General features: G+C 56.4%; 9 protein-coding genes across 9 annotated transcripts; 5 read left to right on the forward strand and 4 right to left on the reverse strand.

Moving 5' to 3' along the window:
• The first annotated feature begins 64 nt into the window (after positions 1 to 64).
• On the forward strand, positions 65 to 2,044 carry IWZ02DRAFT_450418 (guanine methyltransferase Trm5). Its single transcript, XM_066767466.1, has 5 exons — positions 65 to 446; positions 503 to 604; positions 662 to 742; positions 794 to 1,215; positions 1,265 to 2,044. The coding sequence occupies exons 1-5, from the start codon at positions 146 to 148 to the stop codon at positions 1,823 to 1,825; spliced, it is 1,467 nt and encodes a 488-aa protein (XP_066622948.1). The 5' UTR covers positions 65 to 145; the 3' UTR covers positions 1,826 to 2,044.
• A 20-nt stretch (positions 2,045 to 2,064) lies between these two features.
• On the forward strand, positions 2,065 to 3,326 carry IWZ02DRAFT_450420 (translation initiation factor SUI1). Its single transcript, XM_066767467.1, has 4 exons — positions 2,065 to 2,253; positions 2,326 to 2,345; positions 2,411 to 2,498; positions 2,590 to 3,326. Exons 1-4 carry the CDS (start codon positions 2,196 to 2,198, stop codon positions 3,000 to 3,002), a joined length of 579 nt encoding a protein of 192 aa, XP_066622949.1. The 5' UTR covers positions 2,065 to 2,195; the 3' UTR covers positions 3,003 to 3,326.
• A 182-nt stretch (positions 3,327 to 3,508) lies between these two features.
• On the reverse strand, positions 3,509 to 4,807 carry IWZ02DRAFT_490174 (ankyrin repeat-containing domain protein; the record flags this gene model as incomplete). Its single annotated transcript, XM_066769641.1, has 4 exons — positions 3,509 to 4,107; positions 4,175 to 4,449; positions 4,513 to 4,627; positions 4,684 to 4,807. 4 exons carry the CDS (start codon positions 4,805 to 4,807, stop codon positions 3,509 to 3,511), a joined length of 1,113 nt encoding a protein of 370 aa, XP_066622950.1.
• On the reverse strand, positions 4,550 to 5,605 carry IWZ02DRAFT_253104 (uncharacterized protein). Its single transcript, XM_066763211.1, has 2 exons — positions 4,684 to 5,605; positions 4,550 to 4,627 (listed from the first exon to the last, which is right to left on the reverse strand). The coding sequence occupies exon 1, from the start codon at positions 5,437 to 5,439 to the stop codon at positions 4,927 to 4,929; it is 513 nt and encodes a 170-aa protein (XP_066622951.1). The 5' UTR covers positions 5,440 to 5,605; the 3' UTR covers positions 4,550 to 4,627; positions 4,684 to 4,926.
• A 715-nt stretch (positions 5,606 to 6,320) lies between these two features.
• IWZ02DRAFT_253069 (rab-GTPase-TBC domain-containing protein) lies at positions 6,321 to 7,775 on the reverse strand. The gene is made up of 3 exons (XM_066763210.1): positions 7,462 to 7,775; positions 6,652 to 7,403; positions 6,321 to 6,594 (listed from the first exon to the last, which is right to left on the reverse strand). Exons 1-3 carry the CDS (start codon positions 7,579 to 7,581, stop codon positions 6,471 to 6,473), a joined length of 996 nt encoding a protein of 331 aa, XP_066622952.1. The 5' UTR covers positions 7,582 to 7,775; the 3' UTR covers positions 6,321 to 6,470.
• Positions 7,776 to 9,232: 1,457 nt separating this feature from the next.
• On the forward strand, positions 9,233 to 11,824 carry IWZ02DRAFT_376676 (SulP family sulfate permease; the record flags this gene model as incomplete). The annotated part of the gene is made up of 3 exons (XM_066764903.1): positions 9,233 to 9,518; positions 9,566 to 9,711; positions 9,758 to 11,824. The coding sequence occupies 3 exons, from the start codon at positions 9,233 to 9,235 to the stop codon at positions 11,822 to 11,824; spliced, it is 2,499 nt and encodes an 832-aa protein (XP_066622953.1).
• Positions 11,825 to 12,673: 849 nt separating this feature from the next.
• Positions 12,674 to 14,166, forward strand: IWZ02DRAFT_469368 (endoplasmic reticulum-golgi intermediate compartment protein-like protein 3; the record flags this gene model as incomplete). The annotated part of the gene is made up of 4 exons (XM_066768712.1): positions 12,674 to 12,866; positions 12,926 to 13,106; positions 13,155 to 13,938; positions 13,999 to 14,166. 4 exons carry the CDS (start codon positions 12,674 to 12,676, stop codon positions 14,164 to 14,166), a joined length of 1,326 nt encoding a protein of 441 aa, XP_066622954.1.
• Positions 14,167 to 14,346: 180 nt separating this feature from the next.
• Positions 14,347 to 15,149, forward strand: IWZ02DRAFT_253170 (uncharacterized protein). The gene has a single exon (XM_066763212.1). It carries the CDS (start codon positions 14,527 to 14,529, stop codon positions 15,010 to 15,012), a length of 486 nt encoding a protein of 161 aa, XP_066622955.1. The 5' UTR covers positions 14,347 to 14,526; the 3' UTR covers positions 15,013 to 15,149.
• Positions 15,150 to 16,759: 1,610 nt separating this feature from the next.
• Positions 16,760 to 19,656, reverse strand: IWZ02DRAFT_253194 (fungal-specific transcription factor domain-containing protein). Its single transcript, XM_066763213.1, has 3 exons — positions 19,005 to 19,656; positions 17,748 to 18,934; positions 16,760 to 17,681 (listed from the first exon to the last, which is right to left on the reverse strand). Exons 1-3 carry the CDS (start codon positions 19,349 to 19,351, stop codon positions 16,870 to 16,872), a joined length of 2,346 nt encoding a protein of 781 aa, XP_066622956.1. The 5' UTR covers positions 19,352 to 19,656; the 3' UTR covers positions 16,760 to 16,869.
• Between the last annotated feature and the right edge of the window lie 1,014 nt (positions 19,657 to 20,670).

Below are 20,670 nucleotides of genomic sequence, written 5' to 3' on the forward strand. Positions count from 1 at the left end.
GAGAATCGCCCACCTACCGTCATTCCAGCTGGCCCACGCGCTCATCCCGCCCTGGCGCGCGCCGCCCGGCGCCCCTTGCGCTTCCCGTCCGACCAGACCCAAGTCTTTCTCACGCGCACTTATTTCCACATCGTTGACCTCGACCATGTCGATGAGACTGTTCGTCAACCCTAAACTCAAGCACTTCATGTCTGATCCCAACGTGGCCGAATATTTTCGCCCGCCCGTTAATCGGGCTATGCGCTCCCTCGACCGCGCCTTTTTCGAGAGAATCTTCCCTCTCTCCGCTGCTGCCGTCAAGGAAAAGAAGGACATATTCCCCCTCAAAGACGTTCTCAACCGATCCAATGATGCTCTCAACGTACCTCGGATGCGTCCTCTTCAAGACGTTCCAGGCAAACTTGGCTCCAAATGCATACTATTGAGACCCGAAATCAAGCACGATTGTAAAGATGCGCACTCCCGCCAGACCCAAGGCCCGGCCGCTAATGGAAGCAGGAAGGCCCCTCTACTTGGAGTCCCACGCTCACTGAGATCGCGAACCAAGCCCGCGTCGACGTCATTCCGTTTGACTTGACTCTGGACTACAAATACTGGAGCTACGGTAGGTACGCTCCCGTGTGCTCCCATCGGAATCGCGCAATTGACTAAATACCGTCAGATCAAATAATGAGTGCCATTGTGCCCGAAGAGAACCAAGAAATATACTTTCCCAAGCGATTCACCGAGGTCGGCCATGTTTGTGAGTTGGCATCCTTCTGAGGCTCAGAGTCATTCTGACAAGCTGCAATAGTGCATCTGAACCTGAGGCCTGAGCACGAACCTTACAAAGCCGTCATTAGCGAAGTGCTGGTAGACAAGAGCAACCGCAACATCAGGACTGTCATAAACAAGCTTGACAATGTTGGTGATGAGAACGCATTTCGAACCTTCAAGTACGAGGTCCTCGCTGGCCCAGATGATCTCATGGTTGAGCACCACGAGGACGGCTGCGTCTTCAGATTCGATTTCGCCAAGGTTTATTGGAACAGCCGGCTGCAACAAGAACATCGGAGGATTGTCGAGAAGTTCCAGCCAGGTGAGGCTGTTTGCGACGTTATGGCAGGAGTTGGTCCTTTTGCGATACCGGCAGGCAAGAAGCGTGTCTTCGTCCTGGCCAACGACTTGAACCCAGACTCCTATGCGTATATGGAGGGAAACATCGCAGCGAACAAGGTGAGTGACTCGCGCAGCAGAGCGAACAGACCCACTAAAAAACATCCAGGTGGGCAAATTCGTCCATCCGTACAACGAGGACGGACATGCCTTCATACGCAACGCGACGGCAACTCTGCTGGAGAAATCAGTGAGCGCTGGCTCCATTGAACGGCTTCCAAAACAAAAGGGAGGCGATTCGAAGAGACAGTCAGGACCATCCAGGCCGAAGAAGCTCTCAGTCGCACATCGGCCGCAGGTGCCTTCACACTTTGTGATGAATCTTCCTGCGTCGGCAATTGATTTTCTTCCTTCCTTTATTGGTCTTTATACACGCTCACCGGTACAAGAAGCTTTGGGCGGGACTGATCCAAGGACTCTTTTCACCCCGCACACTCCCGCCCAGCTGCCAATGATCCACGTCCACTGCTTCTCTCCGAAGTTCCCGACGACGGAAAAGTCAGAGCAAGAGATTCTGCGACGAATCTCGGAGAAACTGCAGTTCAACATCGATACGAACATGATGAAGGCGCTTGATGGCGAAATTCACGACGTAAGAGACATTGCTCCTGGAAAGGAGATGTTTTGCGTCAGCTTCCGTCTGCCAGCGGAAGTGGCCTTCCGTGAGTAGGAAGACACCGGCGAAGTGGATGATGCGTTGGAATAGGAAAAGCAAAATATGTGGCAGTGATGATCTGGGGCCTTTGGTGGGCTTGGGCTGTTTGTGCTTTTCAAATAGCTGCTCGTTTCGTTCAGATACCCCAGAAGAGTCAATGATCGTCCCACAATGTCTTTACAGCATCAATTAAACAAAACAAGGCTTGTGACTTGGAACAAGTATGATCGGACATAACCCTTTCAGCAAGACCACACGTGACGGTGCCGAGTCCGCTGCCGGCGCTTCTCCAAAAGCTGCCCCACCACCCCACCATGACTTCGTCGCTCACCGTTGCCCCTCCTCATTCCACAACCTTTTGAGCACCAGCAAACCATTCAATACAATGGCTGAGGCCGAGGCACCACAGCTGGCTGAGCCCAAGCACGTCGTTTACTGCGGAGGTCCGTCACCTACTTCAACCAGAGCAAACTAAACATGTCTTGGGCACAACAGAAGCTGACTTGGCCGTACAGTCTGCAGTCTACCGCCAGAAGTAGGTAGGGGGCACGAACGAGGAGATGCCCCGGAGCAGAATCAGTTGACCGAGTGCTGTAACAGTACTGTGAATTCGGCGGCACGACCAAAAAGTGCGAAGAATGGCTGCAAGCGCACCACCCGGACATGCACTCGCGCCTCTACTCGGCTGGTATGACGGCACGCGCCTCCCAGCGCGACCCCCCACCCTCCCCCCTCTCTCGACAGACAGAAACGACAACTAACATATACGCACCCACCAGACGCCATCGAAGCCAACCTGTCATCGCTGTCGCTCGAGGCGCAGCAGCGCGCCGAAAAGGACGCCAAGAAGAAGGCAGCCAAAGCGGAATCGGCAGCGCAAAAGGCCGAAGAGCTGCGCGCAACGTCGCAAGTGATAATCAAGCGCATCGAGCGCAACAAGCGCAAGTACGTGACGGCGATCACGGGGCTCGAGTCGTTCGGGCTGGACCTCAAGAAGGTGTCCAAGGACCTCGGCAAAAAGTTCGCCACGGGCGCCAGCGTCACCAAGCTCCCCGCCGGCGGCGAGGAGATCACGCTCCAGGGCGACCTCAGCGACGACGTTTACGACTTTTTGATCGACAGGTACAAGGAGATTCCTGAGGATAACGTCGAGTGTGTTGAGGATAAGAAGAAGAAGAAGAATGATGGTTGAGGTGGTGTGCGTGTCTGGGTATCCATGCTCCTTGCGAAGAGGAGAATGACGCTATGAAGTGACGACGTGCCATGGGGATGTATTCAGGCATATAATGGCGAATAGGAGGCTGTGGTTCTGGTCCACGGGCATGTCAATGGTGAAGGCAAGCTAACGACCAAAACTGGGATGCTTGGACGCTTATTTTTCGCACCCAGCGAAGCGGTTGCGTCTACAGGCAGTCTCTGATGAGATGGCGAAAGGTGTTTTCGTAGCATTGGACGAGCACAAAAAAGAAAAAGTTGTGGCGATTCAAGGGACCATTGGGTACTTTTCAAAATTTCAAGCCTTGCTACGTGCGTGTCAGTCTTGTGGCGCCGCCCACCAGTCTATGTGACCGAAGACCTATCCAGATCTTCCAATAAAGCGGGACGCCCCAAGTTCAAAGCAAAGTGAAGTTTTTGCGCAAATTCATGTCAAGTCTATTCCACTCTCAACAGCTACCAGCCCTCACGTCCGACAGCTCCTCATAACACGGCACCTCTCCCCTTCAAAAACCGGGCCATATGCTGATGCCCATCCTGCACCGCAATGCCCCTCGGCGAGACCCCAAGTTTATCCCTCAAATTCAGCACGCCCTCGGCATCGCGCCGTAGCAGCAGCTCGACAAGCGGCATATCGTTATGCACGACGGCCCAAAAGAGAGCTGATTTGACAAACTCGTCGCGCATGCGCAAGTCAGCGCCGCGATGAACCATAACGGAGGCCTCGATGAGGGCCGTCTTCTGCTGCCAGCTGCGCTGGTTGATGTTGACGCGGCCGCGGTCGAGCAGCAGGCGCATGACGGCGACGTGACCCCCAGCGGTCGCGCGTAGCAGCGGATGAAAGGCTGACCCGTGCATGGCGTTGGCGCCGCGATCGAGCAGTGCATTCACGACTGCTACGTGCCCGTGCGAGGCCGCTTCGCCGAAGGCCGTGAAGTCGTTTTCCTGAGCGTAGTTGACGCTGGCGCCGCGCGCGAGGAGCAGTGTGATGACGCGCGCGTTGCCGCCTGTGCCGGCGGCGATGAGGGGAGTGACGCGTTGGACGGTGATGGCGTCGACGGGGGCGCCGGCTTCGAGGAGCGCTGCGCATGTTTCGACGTGCCCGCCGCCCGCCGCTTCGTGGAGCGGAGTGCGGTTCATGGGGCCCACGGACGACGTTGGTGTAGCCCAGGCGAGCAAACTCGCAGAGCGCGGTGCGGCCATGGGTATTACGTGCTTCGGTCGTCGTGCCCCAGAGGAGAAGCCAGTGGAACCCCGAGTTGGGTTGCGCGTAGAAGGCGGGCAGCTGGCCGCCCTCGTCCTCCATGGACGCAGAGGCGCCGGCCGCCAGCAGCGAGCGCACCAGCGCTGTCGAGTTCGTCATGGTTGCGTAGTGCAGTGGCGTCCGTAGGTGGTTGTCCTCTGCGTTGAGGGTAGCACCACGCCTTATAAAGAAGTTTGTGAGCCTCTAATCGCCCTGCCCGGCGGCTATGTGCAGCGGTGTCTACCCTTCTGCATCGCGGTAGCGCAGCCATGACGGATTCTCTTCCAGCAGACGACGGAGGAGGTCGATATTGCCTTGTCCAAAGGCTTCATACGTCTTGGGATAGTCCTGGAGCGATTCTGCGACGTAAAAGTCAGCTTAAGACCGTCACTGTTCGTCAAAACCGATTCCTTACTGGAAGTGCGGATACGACCATCAATCGCCTTGGGGAATCCATTGTCCCCGCCATTGTGAGTTCCATGTGAGTTCTTGGAGACGAGGTCGTACATGCGGTTGAGCTCTTGTGATAGCAGGTCCATTTGTCCTGCGCCACAATTCGGAGAATATCAGTCAACTGTTGATCGAACTTCTGGTCGAAGGCTCTTGAAAAAGCAGTCAGCGTGTTTCCCTCAGACAAGCGCTCAGGTTGGCTCTCGGACTAGACATATCTCATTTCAATAAGCAGCCGCGTGTTAATCCGCGCTTGATACGACTCCAGCACCCTCACCGCCTCATCCAATTCATCCTTCTTCCACACTAACTTCATTGCCTTGGGAACGTTCTTCAAAGTCAATTTCTTCTCGCCCTGCAACCGATTCATCTTCACCAGCAGCTTTGTGGCCTGCTTGCTGCAATCATCACACAAGGCCTGCATCTCCTTTTCCAGGATTGTGCTTCCCGCGTCGACTTCGATCGACTTGGATAGCTCCGCATTCGACTTTTCCAGATCCCCAACGATGGACCGAAGCGAGTCGAGCTCCGCAGCCGCGCCGTTTTGGTACATCTCGCGGCTCTTAGCCACGACTTTGACCGAGAAGTCGACGACTGTGAATACATTGCAGGCCAGACCGAAGGCGCTCGCTGGCTCAATGGTGGAAATTATCAAGAAATAGAGGCCTTTGTTTTCCAATGTTGTCTTGGAAGAACACTGGTAGTTAGATAAGCTGTTCATCAGATGGAAAACTTTTCGACTTGATCCGGTATGCTCTTTGGAACCGGTCCAGTTAGAGCATGCCTCGGGATGCACTCGTGAATGGTGAAAAGTGTTTAAGAGACGGCCTGCCAAGTTCGCAGACGATGCCACGAGAAGGGAGCACAAGGGCTTCGGTCTGTGTGAGCGCTTGACGTGGCGGAGTGCTGCAGGCAGGCAGGCAGACGGTTAAGATCACGTCGCAACGTATCTTCTTCGCCAATGATTCCCTATCCAGCATCCAGGGCCTGCTCTCCCCGCGAGCATTTTCGGCCCCCATCCAGTCAGCATCGCAGGGGAATCTGGTCAGCTTCTTCATGGCCCTGGCGCCGATGAAGCGCCGCAAGCTCTATATTTGATCATGTGTTGATAAGATGGAGGGCTTCCAACCCAGGTCGATTTCGGAAATCTGCAACGCGAGGGACCTGAGGTAGGAGACGATTCAAGCCAAACGTAGATACAGTACGTTCTTGGCCGGTCCCTTACTAATCGTCCTAAGCGAACCTGGTGCCCCGGCAACCTGGTTGTTGGATATGCTTTCGGCCAAGCTTTTGGTCTCGTCAACATGATTCGCATTTGAACACTTTGTTCTCGCTGGATCTGATTTTCAAGCTCGCAGAGGGAAGACGTGTAGATATGGACTGAATTAGTGCAACAGTTGCTTGATTGACTTCTTACTGCAAATTGCAGGCGGATGGGAAGGAAATGAGAACAACAGCGCGTTGTTGCCAGCATAAAGATATGCAAACAGTAGACATATTACAAAGTCATACAGGCGCAAGTACCTACAAAGCGTCAGCACTCAACCCAACGAAAAGGTAAGAAACCCCAAAAATTATAGCTGCAAGCAATAAAGAAGGATTATGGAGCCACCAAAACGCCCCATTCCATCAACTTTTTGTCCTTTAACTGGGTCGCCCGATCCGTGTATTTGGGTATTTTTCCAAAGTCTGGCTGTTCCCGAGTTTTCATCATAAAGCGTGTCATAAGTCATGAGTTCGTTTGAAAGTCGTTCACTTTGCATGGTCAATCATCTGCTGGTAGACGTCCTCTGGCACCTTGGGGGCGTTGGCCACGACGAGGCTGATGATCTTCTTTGCCTGCAACGGAGGCAGGGAGCGCAAGATTTGATTTGGGCTGACGTCAGGGGTTAGCAATCGAGTCTGGTCGCATGCCGATCCGGGAGAAGCCTACCTGGGGCTGGCCAGAATCTGGTCCCTGATGATGACAAGCTGGGCAACGATGCAGAGAATGTTGAGGTGCGGGCCATAGGCGAAGAGAAAGTCCCACAACTGCAATACTTCTGGGAGGGGCGGGGTGCAAGCAGACATGGTCAGGAGGGAAGCAAAGGCGTAGATCTCGGCGTTGAGGCCTTTGGACGACAGGTACATGGACAGCTTTGGGTCGACAATGTTGAGAACCGTGTCGACGAGGGCGAGGCCCTTGTGAACGCCTTCCATGGAGCCGCGCACATAACCAGGGCACTCGTTGGTGATGAACTTGTGGAATGCCACAAAGGCCTCGGCCTCGCTGTGGGCACAGTAGAGAAAGGGGGCGGCGAGTACGTTCATTCCTTGGACGTAGCCGTCCTGCTCGGCCTGGTCACCGGCCTGGGACTGGGAGCCCTCGGTGGCAGTGGTGCCGGTGAGAGAGCTGCGGGAACGGAATGGCTGGTCGTCGGAGAGGGTCGGGGGCGACTGCCAGCCGTTGACGCGGGCCTCGTGAGCGTCGTGCAGTTTCCATGCGACGGCGTTGAGGACGCGGATCAGGCTGAATTCCCTCACTTTTTTGCGAAAGAGCGGGTCGGTGGCCAGCGTGCGAAAGGTGTCGTTGCGGATCTTGGTGTAGGCTGGGGAAGCACCGTTGCGGACGAGGTCCAGGTACATTTCGGTGCGAACGGGCTCGGCGTTGAGCAGGATCAGCCAGATGTAGATGCGCAGCTCGGACTGTGAAGCGGTCAGTTGTCGGAGCGGTGACGGGGCTGGTCGAGGGCGCCGAACGCACCATGCCATCGCTGTTGGCTGGAATTCCGCAGTCGAGAATGTGGAAGCGCAGATCCTTGAGGCCCTGGTGGAGGTTGCCATCTGGCGGGCCCTTGAGCAGGAACATGTCCAGGTTGGTCATGATGATGACGGCGAGATGGCGGAGGACGAGTGGGGGGTGTGGATTTCGACGCGCTGGAATGGGAGTGGGGATGTCATTCGCAGGCGCGCGTAGGTATGTAGGTAGGGTTTAGCTTGGTTTGTTTGGGCGGCTGCAGCAGAAGCAGCGGACCAGGTAGGTAGGTGCCCTGGTGACTGGCTGGGCCTGCGGGCGGAAACCGGAGGGAGGGGGCGGGGAGCGGGAGCGAGGAGCTTTCCTTCCTTGGAGCTTTGGAGCTGGGCTTGGTTCCTTGGAAGGAGCTGCTACTCAGGTAGCCTTGGCACCGGCGCGGACGCGAGCGGCAGCTTCAGGTCATCCCGTCCTCGCCACACTCCACGCCAATTCCATCGCCCTCCAGAATCAGGCCTCGGCTCCGTCTACGGTCGCATCGAAACATCGTCGCCACGGGCTTGTTGTATTTGATGCGCGAGACTGGGCTGGCGGCCCTGATGCGATGCGAAGCAGACCGACGCGGCATGGCGAGAGACGACTTTTGGCCAAGGGGTCGGTCCATGTCGGGCGGATAGGTACATGTACTTACTGTACAGTACACGTTCAGGGGCGACCGGCAACGTCATCTCTCAACCTCCCGTCCCGCCCGTCACACTCAATCTCCAACGTACCTAACACCGCAATTCTGCACCAGAAGAAATCAGACGTGCACTGGTCGCCTGCAATGGGACAGCTAGCGCACCCCCGCCGTAGGAGTGCGACTGCTGTTGCTCCCACCGAATAAAGGATTCGGGCAAAAAAAAAAAAAAAAAAAAAAAAAAAAAGAAACCCCCCCCAAAAAAGCGTAAAAAACAAAAAGACGACATTCTTTGCAACATGTGAGCCACAATCATCGTCTTCGCAGCCAAGGAAGAGCGACGGCGGCGGCGCACGCGGCGTGCGGGTCAAAGACGACATCAGTGTCGCCGAGCACGCAACTAGGGCGACGCGCCATTGGACAGCCCCGGTCTGCCCAACACCACGGCTCCATCGTCAACCCTGCAAAAGGTCAATCCAACGTCAACCTGTCCTGTGCGCCTGTGCATCCCTCTCTCTGGCCCAGGACTGCCAGAGCCGCGCCCACGCTCTCTCCACCAAAACATTCGCAGCTTAATTGGACCCTCTCCACCACCATCTTTTTAGTCAGCGCCACTCTCTCAAATGCCGTCGACGACCTCACCTCGCTCCCTCCCTGACCTCCTCCGCTACTTATCTCTGCTTGCTTCTTCCTCGTGTCTTGTCACGCAATACCGCTCCCCTCTGACACAACCTCGACCAACCCTGCCATATCCCTGGTTGCATCCATCCGCCATCGAAGCATCCTCTTAAGCTTCTTCCCGACGCCTTGGTCCCAAGACGGTGGCTGCGGATTGGCAAGGCTGGCACTACCATCCCATCCATCACCCTGTTCTACATCCGGTAGTTGTCTTTGGCTTGGCCAAAATCTTGGACCCCTTGTAGAAGACGCCTGAGATCGCGAAACTCCGCGGTGTTAGCACTGCTGTCCCATTGTAAATACGCCCGGCCTCCCGCTCAGGATCCATAGCGAGATCCCTGCTCCCCTTTCGGACTCTTTGGTCCCGCCATCACACAGAAACCACCCCTTGTCCAAGCTTTGTCTTGTAGCACCAAGCTCCTGCTCATGACGCCGCCCGCCGCCAACAAGGTCGGTCATGGCCTGGCTAAGGCTCTCGGCATACATCTCGACGAATCCGCCTCGTCCAACGACAAGGTCACTCGTGGCGAGTCCGTCTTTTCCGTCACCAGCGCCGACACCTACATCGAAACAGAGCCCACCGTCGCAGAGTGGTTCAAGAGCATATGCCCCTCAGGTCGCGACACCGCCCGTTACTTCAAGCGCCTGTTCCCGTTTTTGAGTTGGATCACGCACTACAACTTGCAATGGCTTTACGGAGACCTTGTCGCCGGTAAGCACTTCGAACCCAGCTTTTGCAGCCAACCCTGACTTGTCTAGGTATCACGGTCGGCGCCGTCGTTGTGCCCCAGGGCATGGCTTATGCTAGTCTCGCTAACCTCGAAGTCTACTACGGACTGTATTCGTCTTTCATGGGTGTCTTAATCTACTGGTTCTTTGCTACCTCCAAGGACATTACCATTGGCGTAAGTTGACGCTTCTCCAACAAACCGACTTGTACTGACAAAATAGCCCGTCGCCGTCATGTCCACCGTCACCGGAGATATTGTTGCCCGAGCTGCTACCGAGCTTCCACAATACGAAGGCCATCAGATCGCAACCGCCCTCGCCGTCGTCGCCGGTGGCATTGTCTGCTTCCTCGGACTGGCCCGTCTGGGCTGGCTCGTCGACTTCATCTCGCTGACGGCCATTTCTGCCTTTATGACGGGATCTGCCCTTAACATTGCCGTCGGCCAAGTCCCTGGCATGATGGGCATCACTGGATTCTCGTCGCGTGGCACAACCTACAGGGTCGTCATCAACACGCTCAAGCACCTTGGGAGGACCGATCTGAACGCCACCATGGGCCTGACTGCGCTCTTCTTGCTCTACGCCATCCGCTTCACGTGCACCACACTGGCCAAGCGATACCCGAACAAAGCCAAGATCTGGTTCTTCCTGTCGACTCTCCGGACTGTGTTTGTCATCCTTCTCTACACCCTGATCAGCTGGCTCGTCAACCGTCATCATCGCGATGACCCCAGATTCAAGGTCTTGGGCACCGTTCCTCGAGGCTTCCAGCACGCAGCGGTGCCAACCGTCAATACCGAAATCTGCTCCTTTTTTGCGACCGATCTCCCGGCTACCGTCATTGTTCTCCTCATCGAGCACATTTCCATTTCCAAGTCCTTTGGACGTGTCAATAACTACTCGATTGATCCGTCCCAAGAGTTGGTTGCCATTGGTGTCTCCAACCTCCTTGGTCCTTTCCTCGGTGGTTACCCTTCCACTGGATCTTTCTCGCGTACCGCCATCAAGTCCAAGGCCGGAGTCCGCACTCCTTTTGCTGGTGTCATCACGGCCATTGTCGTGCTTCTGGCCATTTACGCCCTGCCCGCTGTCTTCTTTTACATTCCAAACGCAACGCTCAGCGGCGTTATCATCCACGCCGTCGGTGACCTCATCACTCCACCAGACACAATCTACCGTTTCTGGAGGATTTCGCCCCTGGAAGTTCCCATCTTCTTCGCTGGTGTCTTTGTGACGGTCTTCAGCTCCATCGAGAACGGCATCTACACGACGATTTGCGTTTCGGCCGCGTTGCTCCTCTTCCGCTTGTTCAAGGCCCGTGGTCGCTTCCTGGGCAAGGTCAAGGTCAGGTCGATCGAGGGCGAACACCTTCTCAACGACGAGCAAAAGCCCAAGTCGATCGAGGACATGCTCAAGTCAAACTCGAGGCAGAGCGAGAACAATGACGACTCGACCAGAGAAATCTTCCTTCCCATCGACCACCACGATGGATCCAACCCGGACCTGCACGTGCAATCGCCTGCGCCAGGAATCTTCATCTACCGGTTTAGCGAGGGATTCAACTATCCCAATGCAAACCACTACTTGGACTACATGGTTGACGTCATCTTCAAGGAGACGCAACGCACCAACCCTCAGGCGTATGGCAGACTGGGCGACCGTCCCTGGAACGACCCGGGCCCACGTCGCGGCAAGGAGTTGCAGCAGGACGGCCGTCCCACGCTCAAGGCCATCATCCTGGACTTTTCGTCTGTCAACAATGTCGACATCACGTCGGTGCAGCACCTCATCGACGTGCGCAACCAACTCGACCGATATGCCTCGCCGGAGAAGGTAGAGTGGCACTTTGCATGCATCAACAACCGGTGGACAAAGCGCGCCCTCGCATCTGCTGGCTTCGGATACCCTACATCCGATCTTCAGTCTGGCGAAACGTTTGGCCACTGGAAGCCCATCTTCAGTGTCGCGGAAATCGGAGGCGCCGACAGCGCCGCCAACGCAGCACATGCCGAGGAAAGGACAGTGGCCAGCCGTCGCGGGGACGAAGAGCACGAGATTGCTGCAGACACGCGCGGATCGTCTGACGAGGAGGGCCAGGACAGCATCGACAAAAACTACAACAAGACGACAGTCACGGGCCGCGAGCAGAGGCGGGTGCTGGTCCAGGGCGTCAACAGGCCGCTTTTCCACGTCGACCTGACAAGCGCGCTTATTTCGGCGGTTCAAAACGCCGAGAGGAGGAGGATACATCAGCATGGCTACGGCGCCATCAACAAGCCCTCGGAATAAGAGGGGTTGCTCGATGTTTTTTTTCTTGATCTTTTTGTATTCATGACGCCTATTACCGCATCTTATGACGATTCTTATATCCACTTGCACAGCAGAGAACAGGATTGCTGTTCCCAGCGAGGGTCCTGCATTCGTCTCAAGACGAGCGCTTGTTTCATTTTGGAGGAGGAGGGGGCATTTGAGCATTTTACCTGGGTACAGATAGACGGCTGGGATTGCATGCAAATGAAAAAAAAGGGTGGTTTAGTCTTGAGATTCGTCCTCAACGTGACTTTGAAACGCTGCACGGGGATCAAACGGGCGAGGGTGCCAAAAGGGGCATGGCGTCATGCTCCCTGCAGCCAACTGCACTCTCAATGCATTGCGCGGGCGGAGCGGAGCGCGGAGCCACATGGACCAGACCACCTGCACCCTACGCGTATACGTAAGGTGGCCTTTATCAAAACCGTCATTGAACATTTTAGCCGGCAACCGGAACCCTCACCCTCGACCTTCCCGCCAGCCAGCCTCCTTGCGTCCGCCGCCTTCTTCACTCCCGCATGCATCACGGCGCCCATCCTCTCCCTCGATACCCTTTGCAAATCTATAATTAGCCGATTGGACCTCCACCAGCTTTCAATCCTGAGGCGCGACGCTTTGCGTAACCAATTGCCTACGACTCGACCGTGCCATTGCCGAATCACTCCTTCGACGCGACATAGGGACGCAGACTAGCCGCGCTTGACCCAAGGGTTTCTCGATCCCCGCCCATCCCCGGCGAAACTACATCCCGACCTCCCTAGGTATCTTACCTAGCATCACGACGACGACACTACCCCGCGCCTCGACGGCACCGAGTCCATCCACAACATGCCGGCCAAGTCGCGCTTCACGCGGCTAGACGCCTTCACAAAGACAGTCGAGGATGCGCGCGTGCGTACGACGTCGGGCGGGCTGATAACAATAACCAGCTTGTTGATGATTCTGTGGCTCATATGGGGCGAGTGGACAGACTACCGGCGGATCATGGTGAAGCCCGAGCTGATTGTGGACAAGGGCAGAGGTGGGTTTCGGTCTTGCATTAATTGATGCGCAGCCGACGAGCGCTGACGACGTACGCAGGCGAGAAGATGGAGATTCACATGAACATTTCCTTCCCACGCGTGCCGTGTGAGCTGCTCACTTTGGATGTCATGGACGTGTCTGGCGAAATCCAGACGGGTGTCATGCACGGTGTCAACAAGGTCAGACTCTCGCCCGAGAATGAGGGCAGCCGTGTTCTGGAGAGCAAGGCGCTGGATCTGTAAGGCATCCCCGCTTTCAACCAAAGCCCCAGGATTGACCATGGCAGCCACTCCGAGGAAGCATCCCACATGGACCCCGAATACTGCGGCGAATGCTACGGCGCACCCTCTCCTACCAACGCCAAAAAGCCCGGCTGCTGCAACACGTGCGACGAGGTCCGCGACGCCTACGCCAGCATCTCGTGGTCCTTTGGACGGGGCGAGAACGTCGAACAATGCGAGCGCGAGCACTACGCCGAGAAGCTCGATGCGCAGCGCAAGGAAGGCTGCCGCATTGAAGGCGGGATCCGCGTCAACAAGGTTGTGGGCAACTTTCACTTTGCGCCGGGCAAGAGCTTTAGCACAGGCAACATGCACGTACACGACCTCGAAAACTACTTCAAGGACGAATGGAGCCACAGCTTTAGCCACAAGATTCACTCCCTGCGCTTCGGTCCCCAGCTCCCGGACGACGTCGTGGCCAAACTCGAGGCGTCGGGCAAGAGCGCGTCGTCGCTGTGGACAAACCACCATGTCAACCCGCTCGACGACACGGAGCAGCGCACCGAGGAAAAGGCCTTCAACTACATGTACTTTGTCAAGGTCGTCAGCACGGCGTATCTGCCGCTGGGCTGGGAGTCGCGCGCCGACAAGACGGGCCTGTCGGCCATCCTGCCCGACGGCAACAGCCTGCCCATTGGCAGCTATGGCCTCAACAGCGAGGGCAGTATCGAGACACACCAGTACAGCGTCACGAGCCACAAGCGCAGCCTGACGGGCGGCGCTGACGGCGAGGGCCACAAGGACAGACTGCACGCCCGTGGCGGTATTCCCGGTGTCTTCTTCTCCTACGTATGTTCCCCCTCTTCTGTCGTGATTGGGTGTGCCAATTTCCTAACCGTGCGCGTGCAGGATATCTCCCCCATGAAGGTCATCAACCGCGAAGCCCGCGCCAAGAGCTTCTCCGCCTTTCTCGTAGGCGTGTGTGCCGTCATTGGCGGCACGCTCACGGTCGCCGCGGCCGTGGATCGCGCGTTGTACGAGAGCAGCTCGCGCCTCAAGAAGCTGCACACGGGTTGATTCGTCGTCTCGAGTAATTGTCGGCGGCTGTTGGATGCATGTCGATGTATGTATGTTGTTGTAGAAAGTCCGATTTGGAGATGCAGAGCAGAGCGGCAAAACAATAGGGAGTCGATGTTCGGCGAGGCGAGGTGAGATGGTGGGAGTTGCGGTTTGTTGGCTGTGTTGCGTTGAGCGTGCGTCGTGGATAAAAGTGGACCGAGGAAGCAGTGGCAGTGGCAGCGGCAGCGGCAGCCAGCCAAAGAGAGGTAGAGAGAAAGGATGAAGAACAAGAAGAGTGTCTGCAGAACGGGCGTACGTAGGTAGGCGTTTTGGTATATTCAAGTCGATGTATTGTGTCCGGGTCGGCCGCCAGAGCCGATGGCTGCCGCCCCCTTTTTTCGCATCTACGTACTGTACATAGCCTGGTATACTTCTTTTTGTCGTTGGTGTTTTTCTTATTTACTTTTTACCTTTCTTTCCTTTCGTTTTGCTCGTCTGTGGCTGTTCTTTTTCTTGTCTTGTCGAATTGGGGATTTCATCTACCGTCCCACACCCACTTACTCATTCATGTCCAGCACGACATACGTCCGTCAGTCCGTCAGTCCACAAACGTGCATAACATCAATGCAGCCGGACAGTGTGAAGCACGCACGCAGCACGCACGCCATCCACACTCATACATTGCCGCACACACCAAACCGTCATTCTCCGTTTCCCTTCGCGTCCCCATCGCCTCCACCACGCATGTCAGTCATCACACTGCAAACCCACCTCACACTCATATTTGCGTCAAACGCAGCACAACTGACGCATAATGCCGCGAGAGAGCTGCAACCCGCACATGTATGTGTGGCTGACATGTAGCAGAAGTGAGGTGCTGGCAGGCTGATGTGCTGACGCCATACCTGACGCACTTAGCATCTTCGCTCGCGTGCGTGCGTGCGTTGTCGTGCGTGCGCGACCACTTACTCACCTACCACGTATAAACTTACTTCCTCCTTATTTTAAAATTTTTTTTTTTTTTTTTTTTTTTTTCCTTTAATCTTTATTTTTTATATTGTTTCCTTTTTCCGACAACCTTTCCTAATCTTTTCCTTTCTCCGCGCTTGAGACAGCGTTTCTCCTACTGACTCTTCTTTTGACTTTGGCAATCCTGGCCTTCCCACCTACCTATCTACCTTCCAACCCAGCCGTTCAGCTTTCCCCTGTCACTCGCTCCACACCTTCTTCCGCCGCGACTAATATCTCATATTCTTTGCTTCTTTGTTTTCTCGTTTTGTCTCCGCCTCTTCTTCCTCATACCCTTGTCCCGCTCAGCTAGCTATCCCCTCTCTCTCTATCTCTCTCTCTCTCTCTCTCTCTCTCTCTTTCTCTTTCCTTCTTCCACCAAACCGAGACGACGTCGCTCCCTGCCATTCTGCTCTTCTCTGCATGAAGTCTGCTTGATGACTCGACGCCAGCCAGCCGGCTAGCCGTGGGACGACAGGCAGGCCAGCTCACTCGCTATTGGTCACCTACCCATGCTCGCGTCGACAGATACGGCACGGCGTGAGCATAACATACCATGCTATACGGGAAATCAAGGTAAGGCGGGTTGGGTGGGCTGCGCAGGAGCTGAAGGGCTGGGAGAAGAGGAGAGCGAGACGGGTAGGTAGGTGAATGGTAAGGTAGGTGAATGGTAAGGTAGGTGAATGGTAAGGTAAGTGAGAAGAGAAAGGAAAGGAAAGGAAAAGAAAGGAAAAGAAAGGCTCGACGAGTGTAAGTGAGGATGACTGCTCCCTCCACATCTTGTTTCTTTCCCCGAGTCTCGTCAGTAGTCGAATCTTACTCGCCTTCATCTCGTCTCCTCTCACATTCCAGACACTCCTTGCTCTCTCTCTCTCTCTCTCTCTGTGTCTGCATCAACACTTCCCAACCTCTCCAAGCAACCTACAAACCACCAACAGTCCGTTCAATGACTGACCACTACCTTACCTTGCGCGGCAGAAGCATCCAGCCAAGCCAACTACAGAGACGCGCAGCGACAACAATAGTGAGTAAAAAGTGACAAATGGTATTCGTTCATATACATAAAACATACAATCCCTCGCTCATTCGCAAATCAGATAGGTATCAGGCAGGCAGACAAGCAGCAAAACAAGACAGACAGACAAGCAGGCAAATGGACAAGTCGTCGTCGGCTCAAGTGGCAGGCAGGCAGGAACGCGGCGCGCTCAAAGTCGAAGGCAGGTAGATGAGCGGCGCGGACAGAGCAGAATTTTGTGCCTGTTCTTCTGCTTGGTCTGCGCCGCCGCTTCCCGTCCCCTTCTTCTGCTGCTGCGGCTTTCCTTTCCCTTCCTTTCCTCTCTTCCGTCCTCTTCTTTCTGATGCTTCGCTTCGCCTCTAGTCGATCCTCCCTCTCCTTACACGTGAGCCAGCACCATATACGCTGCTCTTCTCTTGTCATCACAATCCAAGACCCGAGGTGGCCATCCAACACGGCGTGGGGCGCCTCTAACAGACAGACCAAAAGCTCTCTTCACTGGCCTCCCGCGCTCTCGTTCCGGCTCCAGAGTCAAGCGGCGCAATCTCGTCACCCCACACATCGCCTTCATCCTCATCCTCTTCTTCGCCCTCGGCATCGATATCCACCTCAACCACGCCATCGTCACCCTCGAGCGTCTCCGTCTCGCTAGTCGCCGGCGGGGTCGGCGGCCCCTCGATCGGCCGCCGCAGTAATTGTCACGCTGAGCTGATGGGCGTCTTGAGACCGCCGCGCTCGGCCTCTTCGGCGTCGGCCACGTCCTCTTCGCCTTCGTGCCCCAGCTCGTCAGCCTCCATCTCGCCCTCAATTTCCACATCACTGGCGTCGTCGGCGTCGGCTTCGCCTTCGCTCATAAGGAGCATGTGGTCATCATCCGGATCAACGTCCAACGACGCAGAGGCGGAGACGTGGTGCGATGAGGGGTGGAGGGTGTAGCGGTGGTAGGGGTGGCCCGAGGACGACGACGCGGCGGATTGGAAGCCGCTGTGGCTCAGACCAGACACTGACGAGAGGCCAGTCTTCCACGACGGGACGCCCGAGTCGGAGACGGAAAAGGGCTGGTCGTGGCGCGGTTGGTGGTGGACTTGGTCAGCCAGACGCGGCTTCTCGTCAACTCCCTTGAGCATCTCTCGGCTGGCGTCGAGGACGCGGATGGCGTAATCGAGCCAGCGCGCCTGCGAAGCGCTCACGCTCAACGTCCAGCGATACTCGCGCAGGCGCGTGCGGTAAAAGTCGGCCTCCTCCTTGCCCGGCGCCGTGGCCCACAGCAAAGATCCAAACGTGCCAATCAGCGTAAAGTTGATTTTGGACGCAAAATACCAAAAGCTCTGCAGGTGCGCCGGGGTCAGGCGATTGACAAAGTCCATGGCTGAGATGAGGCGCGTCTTCGCTGCCGAACGGCAAATGTAGAGGAGATAAGGGTCCGATGTGTCAGGGTCCAGGGACTGCACGATGCGCCGGTGCAATGTGATTTCGGTCGCAAAGTAGGCCAGGTGCAGGGCGCCGGTAGCTGCGGGCAGTTTAGCTGGAAAGATGCCACGAAACGAGTGCGTTAGAGGCGGCGGGGTGGTATTACCACTGTTGGTCGACGCGCGCGAGCTGCTCTGGCTGTCGATGCGCGTCGACGGAGGCAGCCTCGCGAACCACTCCTTGAGCTTGATCTGCACCGGTTTGGCGCGCTCGAGAATGAGCCGCGTCGAGTTCTTGCCGGCGGCTCTAAAGTCTTGGATGGCCGTCTGCGTGTAAAACGTGTCCATGACTTCGGCCATGATGGCAGTCAGAGTAATCATTTGCGCATACACGTACGCCCCCTTTTGGTCCTCGGCCGCCTCGTCCTCGCTGCCTGCCCGTAACACCTCACCCGTCTGCGACGCGCCCTCTTCGCAAAAGTCCTCGTCCGTCAGGGGTTCCACTGCCCAGTCAGCATTGAAGATGTGAGATGGACGGCCATGGATCAATGAGCTCCACTTGTCCTGCATGTACAGTGCCCAGGCGATTCGCTTCCGCAGCCCCCGTTCCCACAGAGGAATGGACCAGTTGGTGCAGTCCAAGTGCAGGCCAAGTTCCTGTCCAATGGCAACCAGTTGAGTGGTCAAGCTCCAGGCGTCCGAGTCGGGACGCTGGAGAAGCAGCAGACCAGCCTGGATGGTCGAGAGCTTTGGCCGCTCCATGGCCTTGGGCATCCACTGGTACGCAATGGCCTCTAGCCTGGCTACGTCAGGCTTGGGGAGCGACGACAGCCTCGAATCGTGTGGCCACCACTGCAGTGCCAACATGTAGATGCCGGCCAAGAGCGGCGGAGAAATCTGACGATCGGCATCCCGATGGCGCTGCATGAACAAGCTTTTCTGGATGACGGGAAAGCTGGGGTGGACGGTGCCAAAGTAAATGTCCATCAGGGTCGAGCCGTGGGGGGCCACGACGGCCTCGACGGCGTTCAGGGCTTCGGTCTCGTGTTCATAGTCTTGGGTGTTTTCGTCCGGCAGCATGATGAAATGTTCATGGCTGTCAACCTTGCGCAGCACACCGAGGTCAATGGTGCTCTCGTTGCGGTGGTCAAACTGGGCGAGGCTGATGAGCAGCGGGTCCAGGGGCGTCGTAGGACCAATGTAGCGGCTATGTTGTTTGCGCTGGAGGCCCAAAGTGTCTTGCAGCGTGTGGGAAGTCGTGTCCCTGACCTGGTGGGTGTGCGGCGAGAACCTGGTCCGGGGCGAGCGCTGATGGGGAGTTGGAGGTTGTCGCGAGAGCTCCCTATCGACTGACCTGTGGCCGAGAGTCAGCACCACGCACGGTGAGTGGGGAGCAGGATAGGTTTTTTTTTTTTTGTCGGTACCTCTTCTTGACGCCTTGGTCCTTTTGAGAATCGTGGTGGTGAGTCTTTCGTTTGCGCGGTAGGGGCCTCTGGACAAAGGTGCAGTCTTGCTTGTGGAACTCGCACAGAACACACAGCAGGGCGCCGTCGTGGATGACGCAGCGGCTCTTGCGGCGGCGACAGGCGTCACAGGGTCTCTCACGGCGCGAGCGGACGGCAGGAGTGATTTGGGCTTGGGACGAGTGCGGTTTTAGAGGAAAGACATTCTCTTTGCCGGGCATGGCAGACTTTGTTTTGGGACGGGCGGCAGCAATAGGCACAAGATCTGATCGAGGCATGGCGGGCTGTATAGCTACGGCCGTCGACATTGTCGTTGGTGGCGGAGATGACCAAGCTCCAACCTGATAGACGGATACAGAGTGCGGGTCGTCGGTTAGTGCCCGTCCAAAGATGGAGGGTCTGGCGGGCTGCGAACCAGTGACGTGAGTTGATCAGGCCGCCCGGACTGATAAGGGCAAGGGAGGTAAGGTTCAGGTTGGGGTCGCGTGTGGAGGATGGGATGTGCGGTAAGGTATGATGCGACGGATGGGCTTATCGGGAAGCGAGATGCCACGGAAGCGGAGAAGATGGGGTAAGGAAGCCGCAGGAGCGGTGCCAGCGCAATAACTGGGGCGGATGCTCAAGGGCCGTGAGAGAGGAAAATGAGAAAGTGGATGGTGCGTTCCGTCATTGAGAGAGTAGAGAGACGGGGAGAGGAAAGGCGAGCGAGCAAGCAGAGCAGGGACAGGGAGGTCGGCTGCTGCTGCTGCTGATGCTGTGCTGGCGGGCCAAGACGGGGGGGGGGGGCGCGGGTGGTGATGGAGGGCGTGGTGTTGAAGTCCGTTCGTCTGTCGCGGAGTTGAAGATATAGATAAGAGGTGTGAGGGAGTGGGAGAGCGAGTGGAGTGAGTGACAGTGAGTGAGTGAGTGAGTGAGTGAATGAGTGACGGTGACAGGTTGACTGGGCCTTGGCGTGGGCTTAGGGCAGTTACGTACTGGATATTCTCGACGTGGAACCTTGGCTGGCCCTTATCAGACACATGCCATTGGCCCGCTCAGCCAGACTCCATTACTCCAGCTATTATTCACTTTCTCTCTCTCTCTCTCTCTCTCTCTCTCTCTCTAACTGTGCCTTGACGTAACCCGCACTGGACTCCCTCGGCTTGCATTGCACCGCAACGGAATTGCACTGTCTGATGTTTGATGCTTCGCAATGTCAGTCAGTTAGGCCTCACACATTACATCTCCGCGTCGCGTCATGTCGTTTGACTCTCCGCCTCTCCGCCTCTCCGAAATGAGTCCGTCGCCTCTCGTCGTTCCGTTGCTGTCCCTCGTCATCGCCCTCGCACGTGACGTCTCTTCTTACCCTACCTCTCCAGGTACCGTACCTACCTATGCTTAACCTCACGAGGCCTCATAGTCAACTGGAAGTTTGAGTCCGACGCCCTTCTCGCCACCATGCCCTCCCAAGCTGTCCGACTCGCTCGACCTAGGCTCCCATTATCTAATTTTTTGCTCTAAAATTCCGCAGTTTGGCAACACTGCATGCGCCATGGCGCGCCTGCCCCTGCGCCTCGTCCGCTTTCTAGAAAAGATACGCGCCCCGTCCCTCAGCTTGGCCGTCTGCTTGACCAAACTGAATTGCTTC

Source organism: Phyllosticta citriasiana (genome assembly GCF_038021145.1).
Source record: "Phyllosticta citriasiana strain CBS 120426 chromosome Unknown IWZ02scaffold_6, whole genome shotgun sequence".
NCBI classification, from domain to species: domain Eukaryota; kingdom Fungi; phylum Ascomycota; class Dothideomycetes; order Botryosphaeriales; family Phyllostictaceae; genus Phyllosticta; species Phyllosticta citriasiana.